Source organism: Sminthopsis crassicaudata, chromosome 3 (assembly GCF_048593235.1).
Source record: "Sminthopsis crassicaudata isolate SCR6 chromosome 3, ASM4859323v1, whole genome shotgun sequence".
NCBI classification, from domain to species: domain Eukaryota; kingdom Metazoa; phylum Chordata; class Mammalia; order Dasyuromorphia; family Dasyuridae; genus Sminthopsis; species Sminthopsis crassicaudata.
Window position 1 is genome coordinate 49,224,942 of NC_133619.1, and position 18,428 is coordinate 49,243,369.

At 35.4% G+C, this 18,428-nt stretch overlaps 1 protein-coding gene across 1 annotated transcript in view; it reads left to right on the top strand.

The window, feature by feature from the left end:
• The window catches only part of SLC9A9 (solute carrier family 9 member A9), a 707,151-nt gene that overhangs the window by 344,068 nt on the left and 344,655 nt on the right, over positions 1-18,428 (top strand). Inside the window, exon 9 of the mRNA XM_074298418.1 lies at positions 17,732-17,820. Coding sequence (XP_074154519.1) covers positions 17,732-17,820 — 89 coding nt within the window. The remainder of the gene's footprint in view (positions 1-17,731; positions 17,821-18,428) is intronic.

Here is an 18,428-nt window from a genome sequence, read left to right on the forward strand (position 1 = left end):
ACTGTGTATTTGGTTCTCCTGGTTCCACTTAGTTCACTTTACATTGGTTCAATTAAATCTTTCCAGATTTTCCTGAAAGAATCCTGCTCATCACTTGTATAGGACAATAGAGTTTTGGGTTTTTTTTTGGCACAATCATATACCGCAACTTATTCAGTCTTTCCCCAATTGATCATCATGTTCTAGATTTCCAATTCTTTGCTGCAACAAGAACAAACCACTACAAATATTTTTGTATGCACAGATCCTTTTCCTTTTAAAAAAAAATCTCTTTGGGATACAGATCTAGCAGTGGTATGGCTGGGTCAAAGGATATTCACAGTTTGATAGACCTTTGAACATAGTTGCTCTACAGAGTTTTTAGATTGGCTCAAAACTCCACCAACAGTGCTTTAGTGACCTAGTTTTTCTACATTCCCCTCCAATATTTGTCATTTTCTTTTTCTATTATATTAGCCAATTTGATAGGCATGAGAAGGTGGTATCTCAGGATTGTTTTAATTTGCATTTCTCTAATCAATAGTACTTTAGAGCTTTTTTCATAAAATAGGTAGCTTTGATTTCCTTATCTGAAAATTTCTTGTTCATATCATTTCACCATTTATAAACTGAGGAATAACTTTTATTCTTATAAATTTCACTCAGTTTTTTCTATATATAAGAGAAATGAGGTTTTTAATTAGAGGAACTTGTAAACATTTTTTCCACTGTTATAATTACTAATTGTGTATTTCCTTCTGTCCTATTTTCCTTGGTTTATCCCTTTCTCCTTTTACCTTGGACATTCACAAAAGTGTTTTGCTTCTGCCCACTGCCTCTTTTAATCCATACCCAACTGAGTATGCATTTTATTCCCTCTTTGAGCCAATTCTGATAAGATTATAGTTAGACATTGTCTGCCATCCTTACTCCTTCATCTTCTGCACTGTGAAAGTTATTTTCTGCCTCTTTTATGTAAGATATAGTTTTTACCTCTTTCTTCTCCTTTCTCCCATTGCATTCTTCTTTCTCATCTGTTACTTTTATTTTTTTAGGCATCATCCTATCATGCTCAATTTATACCTGTGCCCTCTGTCTATGTATAATCCTAACTCCCTTAATAATGTGAAAGTTCTTTGGAGTTATAAGTAGGCTTATAAATAACCTTATTGACACCCTTATGGTTTTTCTTTCTTGTTTTACCTTTTTATGCTTCTCTTATCTTGTATTGAAAGTCAGATTTTCTATTCAGCTCTGTTCTTTTCATCAGGAATGCTTGAAAATCTTCTGTTTCATTAAGTATCCATTTTCCCCTGATAGACTATATTTAGCTTTGCTGGATAGGTTGGACTCCCAGGTCCTTTGTCTTCCAGAATATCATATCTTAATCCCTCAGATACTTTAATATATTATCCTGACTGCTCCATGATATTTATTTGAATTGGGTTTTTTTTTGCAATATTTTCCTTGACCTGGAAACTCTGAAATTTGGCTATAATATTCCTAGGAGTTTTAATTTTAGTATATGGTCAATAAAGTTTTGCCATTTCTATTTTAGCTCATGGACCTAAGATAATGGGACAATTTTCCTTAATAATTTCTTGAAATATGATGCCTAGGTTTTTTTTCTGATTCTAGCCTTCACAGAGTCCAATAATTCTTAAATTATTTCTCCTCCATCTATTTTCCAGGTCAGTTGTTTTTTCTGTTGAAATATTTCACTTTTTCTTTCATTTTTTTCATTGTTTCATTTTTTAATTGTTTCTTGATGTCTCATGAAGTCATTAGCGTCCAGTTCCCCAATTCTAATTTTAAGGAATTCTTTTCTTTCCCATCTTCTTTCCCATTTCACCAATGCTACTTTTAAAGGAGTTTTTCTCTTCAGTAAATTTTTGTGCCTTTTTTACCATTTGGTCAATTCTGGTTTTTAAGGGGACATTTTCTTCACTCATTTCTTTTCTTAATTTTACCTCTGCTTCTCTTATTTGATTTTCAATAGCTTTTTTGAGCTATTCCAAGACATCTTTTTTTTTCTTTTTTTGTTTTGGCCTGTGACCAATTCACATTCTTTTCTTTTTGGTTTTGGATATAGTTGTTATGACTCTGTTGTCTTCTGGGTTTGTGTTTTAATCTTCCTTGTCACTGTAGTAACTTTCTATGGTCAGGTTCTTTTTTGTTATTTTTTTGCTTACCTTTTCAGCCTATTTCTTGACTTTAAACTTTATGTTAAAGTGGTGTTCTACTTCTGGGAGGCAGTTTTTTTATGCTGCTTTTTTCAAAGCTAGTTCTGAGGTAAGGGTCAGGGGTGATTTCTATAAGTTTTTAGTTCTTCACACATGGTATGAAATAAAGAAAGGAGTGGTCACTGTTCTCCAAACCTGTGTTATGAACTATGAGAGACCACGGGCACTTTTCTGCAGTTTTGGATTGTGAACATGATCCCCGCTCCCCTGTGGCCACAAGCTCTAATGTGCTAGTGCTCCTCCTTACCCTGGGACTGTGTGACCCAGAATATCAATACGGGTAATACAACAGAGTTTTGCACCCAGTGCTAGCAAGAGACCCTGTAATCTCCTTCTGACAGTTGTCCAGTCCCCCCTTGCTGTTGGTGCTGAGCTCCAGAAGTTACCTTTGTAGATTCACGTGCCCCAAAACTTGCTGCTAATATGCTGGAACATATCCTGTCCTCCACTCTTACCTCAGTGAATCAGACTTTCCTTCCCAAACTTATAAATTGTCATAGGCAGGAAAATCATTTCACCCCTTGCCTTTATGGGCTCTGCTAATCCAGAATTCTTTCTGAGGCATTATTTTAAAGTTATTTGGAGGAATATACATGAGAGAGCTCAGGCAAATCCTTGCCTTTACTCTGTCATCTTGGCTCTTATTCAGATGTTTTAAATCTTACTTCTTCTGATGCAGCAAAGATGCAGAACTTTGCAAAAACATTTTCCACATTTCATTTCTTTCAACTGTATTAAAAGTTCCTCAAAGCAAGGGACCAGATAATATATGTCCCTTGATAATAATAACCACAACTTACATTGATACAGCGTGTCCCAAAAGTCTTAGTGTGTCTTTAAGCTATCAAACTTAGACTTTTTAGGACACCCTAGATAGTGCTTTAAAGTTTACAAAGACCATTACAGATAGTACCTAATAGGAGCCTCTCAATGACCTTGAAAAGAAGCTATTGAAAGTAGTATTATTTACAAGCGGAAAAAAAAAAGTTATGTCCCTTGCTCAGAGCCCTAATTGAAAATGGATCAGAAGTCAAATTTAAGGTTGAATTCATGTCTTCCTGACTAAAAGTCCAGCATTCTACCCACTGTACTCTGTATCCTTCTGGCTTAGGTAGCTCAAAGCATGTCAGTATACAATATACAGGATATACAGTATACTCCATAAGCATTTATAAATTTGTTGAATTGCAAACTTGTAAATTTGTTGAATTGTTGTAGTTATTCATTGTGTAAGTGTAGCAAATTTTGTGTTATAGAATTATAGAAATTTTGACTTGATAGAGAACTTGAAAAATCAATCAATTAAATATTGAACATGGGGCTATTTTTTAAAAAGGAAAAGAAAACTATATTCTGTCTTTGAAGCGTTCACAATCTAATGAAGGAATCATCTCTAGAGGAAAATGAAATTGATCCTTTTGTGATCAAACCATTAGTTGATGAAAGATCTGGGAATATATCTCTTCGCTCACAGTTTTATATATAGATATACCTACACACAGAGATGCATATATACATATAAAAGCAAACATATATATATATAATATGTGTATACATATATGGAAATATGCCCATATGCAGATAGATAGATGGATGGATAGATATATAGAAAGATAGATAGATAGATAGATAGATAGATAGATAGATAGATAGATAGATAGATAGATGGATAGATGGATGGATGGATAGATAGATTTGTGTGCCTTTTCCCTATGAAGATTTATTTATTTATTCATGTCTGTCAGACCCAGTGATTGCTGGTCCTCTGAATTCCCTTTCCTTACCCTTTTTGTACACATAACTCTGTAATTACACACAGAGATTTTTCTAAGGCTTTGCCTAATCGGATGGCTGTTCCCATGGCAATAGTGACATCTGCTAATAGTATTTCTGCCAATCAGGGTTCCAAATTTCAAAATGTGCTAAAAAGCCACTGCCATCTTTGTTACTTTCTAGTCAGCTGAGGGCACCTTGTATACTGAGGAAGGGAAGCATTTTGCCTGTTGGTAACATGATTACACTAAGGGGATTTTCTTCAAATAAAACAGAATGAATAAAAGAAGAAGAAGAAGAAAGCAGACGGAAACCTATGAGCTGCTATGGGCTATATCAGCCAAAATTGGAGATATAATTTATTTTTGAAAAGCTGTCAGAACTACCAAGTATCTGACAATCTCATCCCTAAAGATTAACTTTCTAGCCTAGCAGAACTTATCTGGAATTTTAATCAATATTTTCCCAAAGATCTCAAAGTAATTTAAAAAATTGTATTGATGTCTTTCATTTTTGTCCTCCTAGTTTCTCAATATAGTAGTTCTAGCAAACTGATAGCTTCCCAAAACAAAGAAAAAATAATTAAGCAAATCCTACACAATACGATAGCATACACAACATTGCGTGCCTGTTGTCCCCCACTCTCTACTGTGACAAAAGAGGCATATTTCATCATCTGATCCCCAGGACTGAGATTGGCTGTTACAATTAATCAAAGTTTGGCTGCCTTTCAGAGTTATTTTAATTTCATTAATGCAATCATGGTGCATATCATTCCAATCTCCTTGCTTGTTTATCAGCATACAGCTGTTCAGTCTACATAAGAGTTCCATGTTTCTCTCTTCATGTATTCATTGTTCCTTATAGTATTGAATTAAATTCTTATATTAGTGCAGCCTTTGCCTCTCTAAAGAGCATCTATTTATTCCTGGTTATTTTTTTTTTTTGCTATAATAAAAAAGTGCTACTGTGGATATTTTGATTTATGTGAAGATTTTCTGACTTTCTCAAAGCAATTTACATAAATTCTCACAGTCTCTTTGGGAACTAAGTTGATGGAAGATTGTAACATTTTAGCCATGACACTCAGAAAGGAAATAGCTTCCACATTTACGATTATAAAGTGTATTAGAGGAGCTAGAAATGGTTAAGAATTCTTTTCCATTTTAATCATGATAAATTTGCTAACTCCAAATTTGCTTAATCTGGAAAACCAAAGAGTAATCTGAATTATTATTCAGAATGTTACATTTTGAAATATTCCTATATTGGTTTTCAACTTGCTTGAACCTTTTGTCTTCGAGGTCCAGGTTTATTTTCAATGATGGAGTATACAGAATCAAACAGATATGTATTATTTTTCCCTGATTAAAATTAATAAATCTTCAAGATAGAAAAATAATCCAATCAAGTCTGAAGTTCCTTGGAGTATAATGTGAGAACAACTTACCAGGGAGACCCAACTAATTTTTTTCTTTCGATGTCTGTCTCTCTCTTTCTCTGCTCTGATGATCTAATCAATATTTTCTGCCCCAGAATTCAATATTCTTCAGCTTCACAAACCCCCTAAAGTCTGCATTTAATTTCAAAGAAAATCATGCTCCATGTGACAGGCATTTACTTTTCAGCATCTGTATCTGAAGGTTTCATCAACTTTTAATGAGAACTGCTGAATAATTTTTATCAGTAGCACAGACCATGGTTGCTAGGAGTTTGTCATATCAAACTGCAATGACGTGAGAAGAACATGGACATGGCCTATAATAAATCTAGATAAGCAGATTTATTTATGTGTGTGAATCAATGAAGGCTTAATCTACATGATGCTATAAATCTGCTCCATCCTTTGAAAGAGGTAAATGTCCTTAAAGAAAAGTATTGAGGAAATCTTGTCCAGAGGTGACCAACATGAGACCCTCAGGTCATAGTCAAGCTTCTAAAAGTTGCATAAAGGCAAAATAGTTGGCTTTAGAGCCAAAGAATCTTAGTCCAACTATCCAGATCTCCTTGGACAAGCCATTTAATTTCTCTGACACTAAGCTTTGTTAGTATATACTTCAGCAAGTCATTTAAATTCTTTGGGCCTCAACATGTGATCTCTAAGGTCTCTTTTTGGCACTTGATACTAGCGTGTGTGACCTTTGAAGTTATCATTAAGAAAACATATGACATTATAAATTATACTGATACTGGGATTGAAAGTGATAATATGTCCTTTGAAAGGTCTGAGATAATATTAGAATGTGGAGATGTATGAATAATGTAAACATGTGTCTCTTTTGTCTAACATAATAAGACAACTTTAAATTTTGGGTGGGAAAAAGACCAAAGACTGTGACTTTTTGTTGATGACATTAGTGGATTCTGGCTCCTGTCCTTAACCAAATTAACCAACTTTAATCTATTCTCTCTCTTTAAGTAAAACTACATCTATACCAGTGCTGAGGGAAAATATATTGACTTATTCCTACTCAATACTTAAAAATAACAGTTGTTTGAATAAACATGAGAGGGGAGAATTAGCAAAATCTCAAATTTGTTAGGTTCTTACTAAGTGCTAATGAGATAATGAGATGATAAGTCTGAGGCAGCTCTCTGGAGGAAGAAGTCTCTCCTCTAGACCAGAGAGCGATTGGCAGTTTCTGGAGACAACAGCACATTAAAAATTGGCGCCCAACGTGGGGCAAAGACTTTTGCTTATCCTGACAAGGACTTATTCTGAGCCCTTCAGAGGAACTAGACCGGACCATCGCACAAATTGTCCTTGACTTTTTTATGGGGGAGATCAATAAGGATTCTCTTTTCTTCCATAATCATACCTTTCCAATAAAACATCTCTTTTCTTTCCCCCTTTTTGTCATCCTCCATTTTCTCAAACTCAAAGAGAAGACAACTATAACCTTCATAGCCATCTTAAGTTAAGAGAGGAAATTTTTCCTCTTGAGCAAGCAGAGGAATAGAGACCAACTATATGTACTAAGTATTTATACTGTGCCCAATAAAGTACACACAAGAGAAAGATGATGGGGAAACCAAGTAGCCCAATGGATAGAACGCTGATCCTAGAGTCAGGAGGACATGAGTTCAAATATAACTGCAGATGCTTGTCGACTTTGTGATCCTGGGCAAGTATTAACTTTGAATGCCTCACAAAAAATAAAGAAAAAGAAAGATTTTTGTCTTAGAATCAGGATAGACCTGAGATTAAATCTTGCTTTTGATACTGACTAACTGCGTGATCACTTAATCTGTGTCTCAGCTTCCTCACCATTCCTTAAACTCAACACTTACAACAACTTAAGCTCTTTTACATACTCAACAATCCAGCTATACTGTCCCAATTGGGATACTTTCTTTCACAAGACACTTGTACTCCTCCAATACTGGAATTCTTTCCCTCTCTATTTTAATTCTTCCAAAACCTTCCTTCCTACAAGACTCGGCTCCAATTATTTCCTTCTTCAGAAATATTTACTAGCATACTCCCATCTGTAGCATCTTTAAAGTATAAAACACTCCATTACAAAGGGAAATGAGAAGTGAAGGATAAAGGCAAAAGGGTGGGCTTAGGAATAAATAGATGAGTAATAGAAAAGGGTTTTTAGCACTGATTAAAAGGCATAGAAAATACGTGAACTTTTGTATTGTTTTTATGTACTTAAAAATACAACAATAAGCTTCAACTCTTTCAACAACCTCTAACCATATTAAAATAAAATGAAAACAGAAAACAAAGTTTCTTCTTTATCTAATCATTTTATCTTTGGTGGAAAAATGGAAACTGGCCAACCATCTAAACCTTTATAATAACTCATGTTTTTTGAAAGATCCTTCTAGTCTTACTTTTTTTTCTCAGTTAAATAATACATTTCCTTAATCCCTCCTTATAACTCCATGGAACAACTCTTCTCTGAACCCTCTCCAAGTTTTTTTGCATCCTTTTCAAGTCATTGAGCTGTGAATTAGGCAGAATATCTTATAACTATCTGACCAGTACTGAATATTACCATCTGTTTGTTTTATTACATCAGTGAATAAAAAGATATTTCCATCAGGAAAAATTATTCTATTTGGAGAAGAATGAATTCTTTTGCTTTGCCCTAAAGTAATCTTACCATAGTAAGTCCAGTCCAGTCCAGTCCAGTTCAGTCAAACCAACAATTTATCACCCTCCAAAAAAGTAGTCCCTACTCTCAAGGACCTCACTGTTTAATGGGGTGGTTGACTTGAAATTGACTTTGTGCAAACAAGTTATATACAGGACTAATTGTCATATATGTATATATATATACAGGATTAATTGTTCCATTTACAGATATATACAGGATCAATGGTCTCAGAGGGAGGGCACTAAGATTAAGGAGGACTAGGAAAGGTTTCCTTTGGAAGGTTACTTGAGTCTTGAAGAAAGCCACAAGGCAGAGATGGGGAGGCAGAGTGTTCCAGATTACGGTACAGTCAGTTAAAAATCATCAAAGTTGGAATATGGACTACCTTGAGAGAAAATTCAGGGGAAGCCAGAGTAATTATATCATAGAGTACGGAGGGAAATAACGTATTAAAAACACATATATACACACACTCACAAAACAGAAAAAAAAAAAACTGGAAGTGTAGGGAAGGCTTACAAATGTGGAGGGCTTCAAAAGACAAACAAGATTTTGTATTTGATTCTGGAGGCAAAAGTTGTAGTTTATTGAATGGGAGGTAATTGGTCAGTTCTGTGTTTTAGGACAGATTTAAGAAGATTGATTTGACAACTGAGAAGATAATAGTGTGGATTGGGTAAGAGTTGAGCTAGGGACACCAACCAGCAGGCTTTAGTCATGGCCTGGGTGATGAGGGCCTGTACCAGGGTGGTGATTGTGTCAGAAAAGAGAAGAGGATTGTTCATGAGATATTTTGATAATAGTAGCAATAGTAGCCCTTGGCAACGGATTGGATATAGTGTGTGACAGTGAGTAGTAAAAAATGACAACTAGTAATGAGCCCTTGGCAACTAGATAGAACACTGGCTAGAGTCAGGAGGATTCATCTTCACGAGTTCAAATTTAGTTTCAGATAATTGCTAGCTGTGTGAGCGTGGGCAAGTCACTGATCCCCAGTTGCCTCAGTTTCCCCATCTGTAAAATGAACTGGAGAAAGAAATGGCAAGCTATGACATTATCTTTGCCAAGAAAACCCCAAATGGGATCACAGAGTGTCAGACATCTGAAAAAAACTGAACAATTTTGTGCCTAGAAATATATTTATTAATATATTATTAGAAGACCTGAGTTGGAATCTCATAACAAACATTTATTTCCTATATGACCTTGGTCATTTCAGTTAATTTATCTAAGCCTTATGTAAAATGAAGGGATTGCCCTAGATAAGCTCTAAAAATCTGTTATTTGATTATAATTTGAAGTAATAGAGTCACCTCCTCTTTATTTGCATATATCATAGAAAATATGTTATCAGTTTTTCTCATGATCTCATTCAGGTTGGCATGTGGTCCTGGCTTAACTGCTAGGTCATATTATTCTAGCTACTTATTGTCCCTTGCTAGGCAGCAACACCCAATGATCATATAGTAACTATGACATTCTAGTCCTTCAGGTCACCAAGACATCATTGCTCATCATAGTAATAGCACCCTGTTAACTCCAGAGAGTTACTTTTACTCTTGACTTTCTTTATAGCTTGGCCCCTAAAAAATTTTTATTTATCAAAAGAAAAAGAAAATTTAATATGGATGGACTTCATCTTGTTCTTTCCAAAATTTATTTGCTTGCCAATTATTTTGGACTTAACAATGAACCTTTTTGTGCTTTCTCAAAACAGCTCTTCCAATCAACTTCAAAATCTATTGTCTATGGGTTTGTTGCACTTGTCTAAATGGTTAATGCTATAGCCACTGCTTTTATGGACTTACTGTGTACTGTGAGCCCATTGTAAGAATATAACTGCAGTATTAGACACAAGAGCTCTGGTTATCATCCAGTTTCTTTTAGGATCATCTCTTCATTTTATTTAGGCCTGAACTTCTTTCATCTGTTTCTCTGCATCAGCATTCTTCATCAGCATCTTCATTAGCATGCAGTAATTTCAGTCACATCTGACTCTCCATACCCCATTTGGGGTTTCTCAACAAAGATGCTAGTGTGATTGGCCATTTCTTTCTCCAGCTCATCTTACAGATGAGGAAACTGAGACAAACAGGGTTAAGTGACTTGCTCAGAGTCACACAGCTAATTAGTGTCTGAGGCCAGATTTGAACTCCCAAGTCCGGCACTCTACACACTGTGTCTCACAGCTGCCCCAATTATTGCTCCTATCAAATTTTTCTTTCAGAGGAGAAAATGATTTCAGAAGATACCTTCAATTTGTGATAGGATGGCTCTGCCCTCTTATTTTAGGAAAATAAAAGACAATGTTTAGGACTGTTTTAATAGTTCTAAATGTTCTTATTTGTAATTGTTGGGAATTAAGGGCCAATAGATAATGTAAGATTGGGGCAAGAAAACAAAGTAGTCTGGGTAAAGCAGGCAAGGGATAAGTAATCACACAGTTGGGTAGAAGAGGGTCTCCTGGTTAGAGCAAGTAGGATAGGGGAGTTATGATATACCTTAGGGAATGAAATAGGTAATGGTCTAAACTAAATGAAAGAGTCACTGTTCAGAATCCATTGAGAGGATGGTGCAAGGCAGAGAGATTAGTGAAGATGAGAAAATGAGAATAAGGTAAAGACGTTACAAGGATTTGGGGTGGAAGGAGCTTTTTTGTTTTCTTCAGCTGGTCTTCAACTGGTACCTGTGCCCCCCGAGGCATTGTGGTATAGTTAATAGAGAGCTTGCTACAAAGTTTTTTTTTCAAATATCTCCTCTGTCACATACTGTATGTATAATCATTTATCCTCTCAATTTTGCAAATATCTCTTAAGACCATAACTTGTGGAGAAGATATCAATCTTCATTTCTTAATCTGGGAATATCATCTCTCTACTAATCAAATTAACAGATTTATTCCCTATCTTCCTTAAAGTCTCAGTTTCAAGGAACATGGATCTTGGAGTAACAACATAGTGTTATATGTCAATGATATATATCAATGAGTGGGAAAAGGCTGGTATATCAATGACACAGCCTCAAACTCAAGATATAAAGCCCAGTTCATCTATCTCTTCTGAATGTCAGCCGTTTGTTGCCAGCTCTCATCTCTACCTAGATGTCTTGTTGCTATATCTCCAACTTAGTAGATACCAAATGGAATTTGCCATCTCTCTCCCACCTCCAATATTAAACAAATCAGACCTTCCTCAGATTTTCCCCATTTGGGGAGGGGATATCACCATCCCTTCCAGACACCTCACCTCAGCTCAGAATGAGCCCTGAGTCTTCACTCTCCATTGTGAATTATTACTTCCACAATTTTACTTTTATTCCACCCCTCTCTCTCAACTCACAAATTGGCCATCCTAATGCATGCCCTCATCACCCCTTACTCTGTGCTACTTTGATGGCCTCTTCAATGGTTTCCCTGCTTCCATTCTATCCTTTCTCTAATCCATCTTCATCTTTGCTGCCAAAATCACCTTCCTAAAGCACAGTATTGATCATATAACTTTCCTGGTCAAAAAACTCTACCACTTCTAGGATATTCCATTTCTCAGTCTAACATTTCAAGTTCCCCATGATTGGCTCTCTCCCCCTTCACATGCCAGACTTAATTCATGTTACCCCCTTCGCAGACTGTATGTTCCAGCCAACATAAAGTTCATCGCCAATTCCCTTGAAGTATTTCATTTTCTCTTCGTGTCTCTTTGTATAGGCTTTCTTCTATGCCTGAAATGAGCTCTCTCTTCATCAATACCCTTCAGAATCCTGATCTTCCTCTGTGACCTCCCTTCAGTTCTTTGTGACCTCTCCCTCTTCAAATTATCTTTGATTTATTTCACTACGTACATGCTATATCTCCTGCCCTCTATGCTCCTTGAGGGCAAGAAATATTTTTTATCCCAGTATCTGCCACAGTAATCCAGTTTTTAGTATGAGGTATGATTTGTGTTCTCATCATTGTGGATGTTCCCCTCAATTATGGAAGTCACGAAGCATTGATATCTCTTCCTCCCAACTCTTGGCTATATCTTCCCATCAGCTCCCATTTTGTGAGCATGCTCTCAGACCCTTGTATAGCATTCTAGAATTCCTGAGACTAGTTCTGCTACTTCTATTGGTAGTAAGTGGTGTAGTGGATAGAGCCCTCAACCTAATTAGGAAGACCAGAGTTCAAATCCTACCTCACACTTACTAGCTATCAACCATGGGCAAGACATTTAACCTCCGTGTGCTTCAGGTTAACTATAAAATGGGGGTAATAATAGCATCTTCCCCAAAAGAAATATTGTGGGGATCAAATGAGATAATATTTGTAAAGGGCTTAGCACATAATAGGTGCTTTATAAATATGTATTGGCTCTTCCCTTCTCTTCTACCAGAAATATACTTCTCAGAATGGGATACAAAATCAGGGAGGACTCAGAGAATTTGAGGATCCTCCTTACTGGGTCTTTGTGGGAGGTCAGAGAGGGAAGTCTGACAGCTGGGAAATTGGATCCAATGCTTCCTTCTTTAAAATGTGTATTTGATAGGGATTAAGTTATATATGTGTCAGAGAAAACTGTCACTATCAGTGTTGTTTTTAGATCCCAGAGAGCTAAGAGAAAAGAGAAACTATGAACTTGATTTGAATGTAGTAAAAACATTATTACTATGCCAACTAATTATAATCACTCATGTGAACTGCTTATGATGCAATTTGATTCAACACATCTTTCTTTAGCAGCTGTTATAGAAAAGACACTGGACTGGGCATGAAGGGACATACAAAATAAGAAACATGTTTTTCATTGCTGTAGAGAGTTAAGAGCTACAAGGATAAAATAGAGAAACAAATAACGCCAAGGCAAAATTGAAAGACTAATAGAAAAGAGAATGCTGGGTTTAGAGTCAGATAACTTAGGTTTCTCCTGTTTGACCTTGGTTATGAGACATTTGCCATATCTGGTCCTCATTTACTTCATTTGCATAATTAGGAGATGATATTGGATCAGGATTCCTTAATGCATGATCCATGGACCTAGGGGTAGATTTCAAAGGATCCATGATATTATGGGGGAAATGACATTTATTTTTACTAACCTTTAACTGAAATTTATCGTTTTCTCCAATTATTTAAAAACAACATACGTATGGGCTTTACCAAAGCACCAAAGGATTCATGATACAATAAAAAATTAAAAGAAGAGATTTCTCAGAAATTTTTTTTCAGTTCAGCTTAATTTCTGAAATTTGGGACCAAAGTACCTCTAAGACCCTAGCAAAGTGCTATATGAGGTAAGGAGAAAAGTTAAATTCTGACCGACTGGATCAGAGTGGCATTTTATGAGCATAAGGACAGGGAGGACTTTGGGAAAAGGACATTCTGGATGCAGACAAAGTGTGCAAAGTCTCAGAGGAGATAAAGCACAGGAATTTGAACAGGTGTGAGTGAATTTGATCAGTTTGGCTAGAACAAAAAGTGCCTGCAGCAAGACTGGGGCAAGGTTATGCTGGAAGGGCATGGTGGTACCAAATTATAAAGGGCCTAGAAATCCATACTTGTGAGCTTGGGTTTTACCTGGTAAGCAGTAGGAAGAGAGTGGGTTATCACTTCCCCCTCTCCATCAACTCATTTTTTAGCCCATCCAAGGCTTAGTGAACCATTTTGATGTAGATTTGATGAAGATTTAATTCTAGCTTCTTCCCTCTGTTTATTATTTTCAATTGAGCCTGATATAGAGTGTATATAGATATTCACTTTTTCTCTCCCTCATTAGAAAGAATAGATCAACTCAATGAGACCTTTGGCATTAATATTCTATCATTTCGAGCCATAGAATAATTTTGGACAGATGTCTATGATAAAATATCTGCATTAAACTAGTCTCATATGGATCAGAACAGATATATCCTGGAGTGAGAAGAAAATGCAGAGAGACCTTGGCAATTGTCTAGACAAGATATCCTAAGGTTTTGTACAAGGCTGGCAGCAAGGGAAGTAGAAAAGAGAAAACAGATATGAGACCTTATGAAGTCAGAATACACAGGATTTAGTAATATTTAGATCAGTAAGTGAGAGTGAAGGACAGTCAAATTCAAAGTCAGGTTTTAAATATCCATGTAAATGGACAAAGAAAGAAGAACATTTTTCTTAAATTATATTGATTTTGAAGTCCCAAGTATGACATCCAAATGAAAGATCCTGGAGTTTGTGGATACTGAACATTTGAAATATAAGAGAAAGTTCAGGGTTGAAGATTTTAGAAGCATCTACACAGAGTCTATTTACTGTGGAATCTATGGGAGAGGATGATATTACCAAGAGAAATGGAACAGAAAAGAAGAGGTTAGGGGGAGAGCTTTGACAAACAATATTTATGTTTAATTTTATCCAATACAATAACTTTATGCACATCATTAAATATGTTCAATCAATAGCATTTTAAGTTTTATTTAGTTACAAACACTAAAAGGTTTGCGTATACTTTATAATTTATTGCTCTTAAAGTCAGGTCCCAACCTTAAAACATTAATAACAATAATGTTTGTCATCCATTTACATATATGTTAAGAATTGAATGTCTGGGTGCTATGAAGAGAAATATTCTCATTGTCTCAGAGTAATTTGTTAGCATTATATTTTTGTTTGCTTTCCTGGGATATTGTAAGAATTAAACATTTAACATTTCTTATTATCTATTCCATCTATCCAATCTTACTTGCAGGTTTTAAGTAGCTATCTAAGGTTCATCGTGCTTTTCTAAAACCTTAGCTCACAAGCTCTGTGTATTTATTTTTAATAGTCAGCCAGATGACAATTATTTCAGCACAAAGATGTATACTGAGGTAGTAATCTATGAACAGTAAAAACAAAACATATACATAAATATACTAGAAGAGAGACATGAATGGGGGTAACTAATGCTTCTACTACCGCAGAGTCCGAATGTCCTTGTCTCTTATCATGATGTCCTCATGCTCCCTGGTCAATCCATACACTAAAAACCAAGCTTTAGAGCAGTAAAAATAATCTGAGAGAAATAGGTGGATGTCAGGAGATACAGTATATTTGCTATCTCTTAGTGTTTGGTGTTTTTTTTTTTTTCCCCTTAGGCCATATTGGCTTGTTTTCAGGAAATTATGCTATCTTTTCACTGACTCATACCTTTCTTTATGGCTCAATAGAATGATAGCATAGGATAAAAATTGTCATAAAGGTGATAGGGTTTATTGGTAAATTATTCTGTTTTACCTAGAAACTATAACAGGCCACAGAATATACAAACACAAAAGAATAATAATATTTTTAAATGTCAAGACACATTTGTTGAAGAAGCAGGAGCCATGTTGAGCATCCTCATACCCTCAGACCTGAAAGTAATTTAATACTTTAAAAGTTTCCTTAGAAAAGTAGTTATTTTTATAGACATTTTGTGGAGTAAAATATAATTTTATAAGTATTTCTGCTTTTTTTTCTTTTATGATTAACATTCCTTAAAAAAAGAGCCAAAAAGAGAAGAATTTACAGAACAAAACTCTTTGAACAATAGCTGAATATATATTTCTGGCAAACCTTCATAGTGTGTAGTCTTCTAACTTTAAGAAAGTTGAGCTGTCATTTTGAATTATATATAATTCCATTTTTGGATAGATCAATTCTTTTCTCATGGTAAGTAGCTCTTTCAGATCACAGCTTTTGTGGCTTAAAACTTTGTCAGTCTTTGGCCAATCTGGTGACAAATGTCTTCCACATTTTAAAAATGTATTTCCCTCATCCCCTCTGCCTCTTAAAATTCATTTCTAAAAAGATTTGGCTCAAACACCATCTCCTAGATGAGTCATTTCCTGACCTACACACACACACATATTTTGCATGTATTTTGGTTCCTTCTTTCTTTTAGTATGATATTTTTCTTGAATGAACTGGAAATATTTGGCCTATGAGAAGGGTAGGGAAAAGGGATGGTGACTATAGCTGACTTTGTGTTAGAAGGATGATCATGTGGAAGAATTCAAAGGGGAAAATTTTAGATTTCTTGGAGTGGGGTACAATTCTATTGTGATAATTAAGACTATCCAAACACAAAATGTAAGCAATGGGTTTCCCTTCACTTGAAGTTTTTAAACAAAAGCTGGATCAGCATTCAGCAGAGATATTATGGGTATGTTTCTTGGTCATATGTAGAATAAACTAACTGGTCTCCGAAGTGACATAACTTTAAAATCCTGTCAATCTGTGATAATCCTACTATCTACATATGAGTTCAGTTGCTTTTCATTCTTACTGACAAATCAGTCCAAGTTGAAGAATTGAGGGCATATCTTGAGATTCTGAAGAATTATCAAAAATTTGATCTATTAGATTTTTTTTGGTCCAAGTGATTATTTTCTTTAAATTTGACTTCTTTCATCTTCTATATTCTTCCCTTCTACCTAAATTTCTTAATTTTTTAAACCTATTTATTCCATGACTTATTCCCCCCACTGTGGAGAACATGACAAAAATTGATGCTCTTTGAAGGAGGGTACCATCTTTTTAAAATTTGTTTCTGTCCAGGCATCTAGCACAAGTACACTATTTGTAATTAATGCTTTTTTGTTAAAGGCAAATTTGGATATAAATCTGTGAAATGAAGTATTAAGACATTTTCCCTTTGTTTTTGTTTATTTGTTTCCACCCCACCTCCTTGGAGAGGAAAAAGAAGGCATTTGAAAACTGAATGTATATTTGTCAGCATCCCAGCCTATGTATGATAGTTTAAATGAACCCATTAATTATTTGAGGTTTCACTTATATACAAAGACTGACCATTTGTAGAACCCTAATCTTTGAAGTATCATTAACAGAGACAGCCAGCTGTTATAGAGAACAGAAAACTGGATTCATGAAAGAAAAGCAAGTTCAAATTCTATCTCCAACATTTCTTAGCTGTATGATATTGGATAAGTCTCTTAAAATCTCTAAATCTCCTCAATAAAATAGAGACTATAGAATCTGTTTCCCAGGATTTTTATAAGAATAAATAGAGATTTTACATATCAAGTGCTTTGCAAATTTTAAGATAGTATTGTTCAAATAAACCATCCAAATAACAGCTGACACTGGCCCACCCCTAACTGTTCTCTGGATATCCTTGATACTGATAATCTAAAAGATGACTTATCCTACTGAGTTGAAGGGAAAGAAGAGTAAATATCAAAACCAACCAACATTTATTAAATGCTTTCTCTACGCAAGGCATTCTAGGCTTTGGAGTTATAAAGACCCAAAATGAAATAATATCTGCTCAGAAAGAACTATTTTTCATCATCTGTTTTCCTAAAGTCATAGTTTTAGACTAGAAAAGACCAGAAAATAAAAGCTCATCCATCCTGACCTCTCTATTTTTTTTAATAGATGAGGGAACAGAAGCCACAAGAGATTAAGTGACTAACCCACAGCAAATGACAAGATCAGGCTTTCAAGCCAGGTCCCCTGACTCTAATCCATTCCTCTCTCCATGACACCAAGATGTCTCCCAAAATTATTGCAATTTTTAGCATTAGCATTATGGAAATTTTAACACCCTCCAATGGCTTATCAAGCAGATTACTGGGGCTCAGGCTGGGTGAAACAAGAAAATCAGAGCTAATTCTTGTGTCTTTGAATTTCAGGAATAGTGGCTGTCCTTTTTTGTGGAGTCACACAAGCCCATTATACCTACAACAATCTGTCGTCAGATTCCAAAATGAGAACAAAACAGGTAAAGGAAAAGATTATGACTGTTTTTGCCTCTTTTCTTAATGTGAGGATTGTATAGTGATTCTGTCAGTAGACCTTGAAGGAATTTCATTAGAGAGAAGAAAGCTTAAGCCTTCATTATGGGCAGAATATTTATAGAGATTGTTCCTATCCCTTCCCATCCTCCCTTCCCCAGACACCCCTGGCCAGGAAAACCATTAGCAATTCTCTTGGTTAAAAAAAATAGTTATAATAGTCTCTCCCTCCTGAGAGACCTCAAATGTAGAATGTCAGTCTTAAAGATGAAAGACACAGAGTTGCTAATAATTCAGAGTCACTTACATCTAAAAGCATATAAAGCTTATGGGATCGGATGTTTATAAGAAAGAGAATTGGGGAGGCTGTTGGGCTTTTAAAGGTTTGTTTTATGCTTTAACCTCATTGAACATGCAAGTCCATACAACGCCACTGACCTGTCAATGGTCACAAAAGACAGGATGTAGTTTTTGCACACAGCCTAGTATTAGGTTTTTCTTCCTTCTGTGATATGGAGTTCCTTGACAGCAGACAGGATATCATATCAAAACTTGGAATCTAAAGAATATCTCCTGAGCTATGGACCAGGATATA